The sequence below is a fragment of the Sinocyclocheilus anshuiensis genome, unplaced genomic scaffold, assembly GCF_001515605.1.
Source record: "Sinocyclocheilus anshuiensis isolate Anshui unplaced genomic scaffold, SAMN03320099.WGS_v1.1 scaffold838, whole genome shotgun sequence".
Taxonomy (NCBI): domain Eukaryota; kingdom Metazoa; phylum Chordata; class Actinopteri; order Cypriniformes; family Cyprinidae; genus Sinocyclocheilus; species Sinocyclocheilus anshuiensis.
In genome coordinates this window covers 1,873,547-1,880,158 of record NW_015539915.1, presented here as the reverse complement: position 1 = coordinate 1,880,158, position 6,612 = coordinate 1,873,547, and the positions used below count along the sequence as shown (strand labels likewise).

The 6,612-nt window shown below is 33.9% G+C and overlaps 1 protein-coding gene across 1 annotated transcript in view; it reads left to right on the top strand.

Moving 5' to 3' along the window:
- LOC107686496 (solute carrier family 2, facilitated glucose transporter member 11-like) overlaps nt 1-4,485 on the top strand; it is an 8,009-nt gene extending 3,524 nt beyond the window's left edge. The window contains exons 7-12 of the mRNA XM_016483531.1: nt 612-802; nt 1,066-1,176; nt 1,294-1,395; nt 3,516-3,591; nt 3,689-3,816; nt 4,465-4,485. Of these exons, the coding sequence (XP_016339017.1) occupies nt 612-802; nt 1,066-1,176; nt 1,294-1,395; nt 3,516-3,591; nt 3,689-3,816; nt 4,465-4,485 (629 nt within the window). The remainder of the gene's footprint in view (nt 1-611; nt 803-1,065; nt 1,177-1,293; nt 1,396-3,515; nt 3,592-3,688; nt 3,817-4,464) is intronic.
- The last annotated feature ends 2,127 nt before the right edge of the window (nt 4,486-6,612 follow it).

Sequence of the window (6,612 nt, the reverse complement as noted above, 5' to 3'; positions counted from 1 at the left end):
TATATATATATATATATATATATATATATATATATAATTTTTTTTAAAGAATTTAATGTTTATTGTTCAAAAGTGACAGTAAAGTAAAAAAATGCTGTTATTAAATAAGTGCTGTTCTTTTGAACTTTCTATTCATCAAAGAATTATGACATGAAATGAAATGTATCACGGTTTCCACAAAAATATGAAGCAACGCGTCTGTTTTCAACATGATAATAATAAATGTTTCTTGAACAGCAAATCAGCATATTAGAATGATTTCTGAAGGATCATGTGACAATGAAGACTGGAGTAATGATGCTGAAAATTCAGTTTTACATTTAAAATTACAATGACATTTAAAAATATATTGAAATAGAAAACAATTATTTCAAATTGTAATAATATTTCGCCATATTGCTGTTTTTACTGTAGTTTTGATCAAAAACAATAATCCTTGGTGAGCATAAGAGACTTCTTTCAAAAAAATTTGAATGCAATGAATGCAAACACTACATAGTTAAAGTTACAATAAAATAAAAAAAAGGAATTTGTAGCAACATTCTCACCAATGGCTAAAATGTTAAATATGTATGCTGACCAGTTATTTGATTATGTTCAATATGTCTCAGCTCTGCGCAGGTTGTGGGGAGCTAGAAAGGACCCTGGACCAGAGATGGAGGAGATGTTGGCTGAATACGCCTCCCTAAAGAGCGTGAAGATCCACAGGCTCATTGACCTCTTCGTCGACCACAACGTCCGCTGGCAGCTCATCACCGTCCTCGTCACGTTCGTCACGCTGCAGCTCTGCGGCATCAATGCTGTGAGTCACAAAAAGTCGCAGTGCCAACCTGAAACCTGAAAACGACTGAACCGAGAATGCTTATTTTGTCAAAACACGCAACCATATGCCACAGTCTGTTCAGGAAATGGGCTTGATGGCTTCACATTGCAAGATAATTTACTTCCCGCTCAATTCGTCTTTTTGATGAAAGCCACCGCCATTGTATTTCATCATTCAGTTTCAAAGATGAATAGACTTAAAGATAATGTTGTTCACATGGCCTGTGAATTATGTCTTCGCAGGTCTATCTCTATTCGTTTGATGTGTTTCAAGCTGCCGGTATTGCCAAGGAGAACCTGCGCTATGCCGCCCTCGGGACGGGCCTGTGTGAAGTCTCCACCTCTATTGCCTGTGTGAGCCGCTCTTTACCACCCAAATATTTCATCTGAGCTCAAAACATGATGTGACCTGGTTTAAAGGAATCTTCTGTTTGTGTTTGTGTGGTTGTTTCCTGTGTTATTTTTATCCAGGTGCTGATCATCGAGAGCACAGGGAAGAGAATGCTTCTCTTTAGGGGTTACCTGTGCATGGCCGCCTCACTGGCCCTGCTCACACTTACACTTTACCTTCAGGTCTGCTTATTTTTTATTCAAGTTTCATTGTTTAATTGCATCATATTTTTCAAACTATAAAGGCTTTGTGGTTAATTATTGAGTGAGAAGGCAAGTTATAGTTTGTGTGCACTGCTAATAATTCAGTTATTAACAAGAAGAGTGCCGATTGTGACTTGATTTAAATTGCTGTTCCATTTAAAGGGATAGTTCATTAAAAAAATTACATTTAGTCAGCATGTACCTAATCTCATTCTAAACCCATATGATTATCTATCAACACACACACACACACAAGATGTTTTGCAGAATATCAAGCTGCGAGCTCAAAACATGATGTGACCTGGTTTAAAGGAATCTTCTGTTTGTGTTTGTGTGGTTGTTTCCTGTGTTATTTTTATCCAGGTGCTGATCATCGAGAGCACAGGGAAGAGAATGCTTCTCTTTAGGGGTTACCTGTGCATGGCCGCCTCACTGGCCCTGCTCACACTTACACTTTACCTTCAGGTCTGCTTATTTTTTATTCAAGTTTCATTGTTTAATTGCATCATATTTTTCAAACTATAAAGGCTTTGTGGTTAATTATTGAGTGAGAAGGCAAGTTATAGTTTGTGTGCACTGCTAATAATTCAGTTATTAACAAGAAGAGTGCCGATTGTGACTTGATTTAAATTGCTGTTCCATTTAAAGGGATAGTTCATTAAAAAAATTACATTTAGTCAGCATGTACCTAATGTCATTCTAAACCCATATGATTATCTATCAACACACACACACACAAGATGTTTTGCAGAATATCAAGCTGCTGTTTTCCTATCATTACAGAGACTACAGCTTCAAAAAAGACAAAAAGCATCATGAATGTTTAATAAAAGTAGTACTCTCGCACTATATTCCATGTCTTTTGAAATCATACTATAGTTTTGTGTGAGGAACAGACTAAAATTTGAGTTATTTACTGAAAATCTTCAGTAAATTATTACTTATTATATAATGAAAGTGAATGGAACTGTAGCTTTCATGCTTCACAGATAACAAAAAAGCATCATAAACGTAGTTTATATTAATCATGTGCTTTATTTCTCATCTTCTGCTGTCATATGATAGTTCTGTGTGAAGAACTGACTGAAATTTTATTCATTCACAGAAAATCCTTGCCACAGCTTTCAAATCTTATGCGCTTATTATATACAGTAATGAATGTGAATGGAGGCTGAAGATGTCGAGCTTCAAAAATGCATCATAAAAGTAGAGTAAAACTAGTTTCTGTGAATCATGTGCTTTATTCCACGTCCTCTGCATATGATAGTCTTGTTTCTCACACAAAACTAAATTTAAGTCATTATTCACAGGATGTTCACAGCAGCTCTCAAATCTCAAGTTGGTTATTTATTTTATATATTGAAAGTGAATGGCGACTGGAGCTATCCAGCTTTAAAAACACAAAAAAGTGTCATAAATATAGTTTTGTGTGAGAAACGTAAGGAAATTTAATACATTATTTACAGAAAACCTTTGCCACAGCTCTCAAATCTCATTCACACTTCCGTATATTCCACATATTTTGTGTTTCCACAAAGAATGTTGTAACACTATCTACTGTATTATAAACTATCTATTGTTGCTTTCAGTATGGCTATAAATGTCATGCAAAATAATATTCAAACTGACATTAGTGTAGTATCTGGACCAATCAAACACAAATATTTATAATTAATTATAACTAGTTATGATTAATTATTCATATTTCCCCATGAGCTGATTCACTACATTAGACACTTTTAACATTGAATAAAGCACATAATCAGTACCTGAAATTATCATTGTCATAGTTTGTATGCTGTTGTCGACGTCGCAGAAATAGAAACCGTTCTAAAATAGAAACTTTGCGTGTCGCCATAGTTAGGACAAAACTCCGATTAACACGGAAAAGATACCTTTTATCGCATGTTGCGGCATTGCGTGACACGGTGTAAGAGCATGGCAAGACAACATGTAAGACATTAAACAACTTTAAGTGAATTTTTTCTTAAATACAAGCAAGTAAGCATTATATAAACTGATCTTTTTTTGTGACTAACAAGCCACTGTTCATACTATATGAAACTATTCCTGAGACTGGATTTGTCTGGCTGTTATAGGACTTTGTATCCTGGATGCCATACTGCAGCATGGTCCTTATTTTCACCTACATCTTCTTCTTCTCTAGCGGGCCAGGTACATCCACACATTTTTCTCCTGCAGTGAGATGTTCAGACGCTTATTTGTAGCCTTATTGTCTTAACAATACTCTTGTGAATTCTCTCTTCCACAGCCGGGGTGACAGCACCACTTCCTGGTGAGATTTTCACACAGTCCTATAAACCTCCGGCGTTCATGGTAGCCTGCATCCTTAACTGGACGGGACTCTTCCTGGTGGGCATGTTGTTTCCTCTCATAGTGGTGAGCTTTTATCATTTTATGCCTTCATGCCCTGTTTTTTTGCTGAAAAATGAAAGGTGCAGAAACATTTACACATAGAGAAATAGTATGTTTGAAAAATATTTTAAAAAGATACACACGAGATGACGTTTTAGTTCATATGAGTAGCCTAATAAAACTGTGTTATTTTACATGGAGCTAGGGGTGTGTGATATTGACAAAAAAAAATTATATCTTGATTTTTTTTTGGGGGGGGGAGTTTGATAACAGTAATTGAACGATATTTTGCTGAGTGTGTTTTTATGCTTGGACCTTTGCTGGATAAATAACTAGGACACTAAAACTGCCATATATTCCGCGGTAATCCCTTAATGAGTTATTCATTGAATGATTCATTCAAATAATTCATTTGACACATCCGATTCATTTAGAAGTGAAGCAAATGGCTGTATTTCCGAATGGATCATTGAATCACTGACTCAGATGATTCATTTAAAAACACACTCATTCAGGAACGAAACACTGCTGTGTAAATTTTCTGCTCCAGCTTTTTTTTGGCAAACCAGAAAAAACAGACAATATTTTGTCTAAATTGTAACTCACTCAGTATTAACTTGTTTTTTGAACTGTTGCATATAATTTTCATCACATTCACATGCTAATATTCAGGAAAACGGCATTCTTGCTTGAGTGATTTTACTTAAATATTTCATATCTTATAAATATAAAAAACAAAAACTAATACAGGGATATTTTTTTGCTTTTATAACTTGAAATATAGGGGCATTTTAAATTAATTCTAATAGGCTTCATGTAGTGAATGCTTTTTAACTCTCAACACGTTTTTTTTTTTTTCCAATGGCATACTTGATCATGTAAGCTCGCATATTGTTAAAACACAATTACGATTTTATCGTTGACGATAAATATCGCACACCCCTACATGGAGCAGGTCTCTTTATGGAGGCTGCCATTTTGAGATTACATGATCAAATGAATACTACTCATTTTATTTGGTTACTCCTCTTATGCAACACTTATGTAATGTCTTATGTAAATAGTGCATTTCTACATTGGAATCTGAAAACTTGTGCTTTTGCATACATCCACACCACTAGGGGGCAGTATAAGTCTAAGATGACAAAGTTTACAGAATGCACCATTGAAACATGCTTTACTCACAGTTAGTTAGTCCTTTCTAATGTATTTTTCGATTGCAGGAACATTTGGATTATTTCTGCTTCCTCATTTTTTGTGTTCTGCTTCTTCTCTGGTGTTTTCGTGTGGTTCCATGTGCCTGAGACAAAGAATAAAACGGTTCTGGAGATCACAGAGGACTTTAAGAGAATGCACCATAAAAGCAGACACTCACTACAGTCCAAACTGAGCTCAATACACACAAACAACATCCAGAGCACCATATCTACCAAGCTTTAGCACCAGTTCAGAAACAGTCATGTAGTCAAATCAGAAGCTGACCAATAAAAAGTCATTTTACACCCAATATCCGTTCTCTGTTTTGATGGCTGCTCACTGTGTGCTCTGTTTGGCTATTCTGTTGGTGACATCAAGTGTGTTAAACTGTAAGCCACATCCCATTTGTAAACTCAAAATCCAATTTCAATTAGAGGCGAACTGAATGTTGAATCAATATATTTGTACTTTGTCACTCCAAGGGACACTGATTCAGGTTTGGCCTGATACAACGGCTGTGGTGCAGTTACTTTATTGACACTGTTTCTTGGATGGCTCTGTAGAGGGATTTGTAAGGCTTGAGTCTCTATTGAATCCTCAGAGGTGTGTTGACTTCTTACCACACCATAAAGTTATCAAATTAATTATTGGACTCCACCAAATGACTATGTAATGTGGCATCTCTCGTAAATCATATTTATGAGGCTTACCAAAATTGCTCAGAAAATTGGCTTAATGTTACCAAGTGGCTGTTTTATTCTTTTATTCAAATACAGTAAATGTTTTAAAAATGTTGTTCCTGTGGTCTTATTTAGATTGTCTATTCTCAAAATACATATCACATTATTCACTCAAAAACTAACACCCATTAAAAATAGAAGACAACTTTCTTCTGATGAATACAAAAAAATATATTTAAAAAAATTTATGATCAACCAGTTGTGTTTACCATTGACTGCCATTGCATAGACAAAGAAACACACACACACATAAAAAAAGCACAATTTAAATTGGTTTTGTTAATTGAAATCTAAAATGAAATAAAATGCAAATATTAGGTAAAAACCTAATTGAAAATTAGAAATGTTGCCTTGGCAACTAAATAAAATAAAATTTATTCAAGTACTAAAATTGCTAAAACTGATATAAAAATAAATTAAAGCTAAATTAAAATGTAAAAAACAGAATTTTCATAAATTAAGCTCATAAAATTAAATCTTAAACTAAAATTAAAATGGAAACTGAAAATATAAAAATAAAAGCCGATTCAAATATTTATAAATAATATCGTATTTGGAAAAACTAATAAAATGAAAAAAGCTCATACAATTAAAACGAAAATTAAAATGAAAACTGAAAATGATTTATATGTATATGTATGTATATATATAAGAAAGCCAATTAAAAATATTTAGAAATAATATGTAATACTAAAATATCACTGCTAAAAGTTTCATTTTGGGGTGAACCTGCCACTGAATTGTTGTAGTCTTGTCAACATTTGATCAGTAAAATAAAAATAAATAAATAAAAATCGCAACTTTTTTATATATGTGTATATATATATATATATACACACACACACACACACACAATATATATATGTGTGTGTGTGTGTGTGTG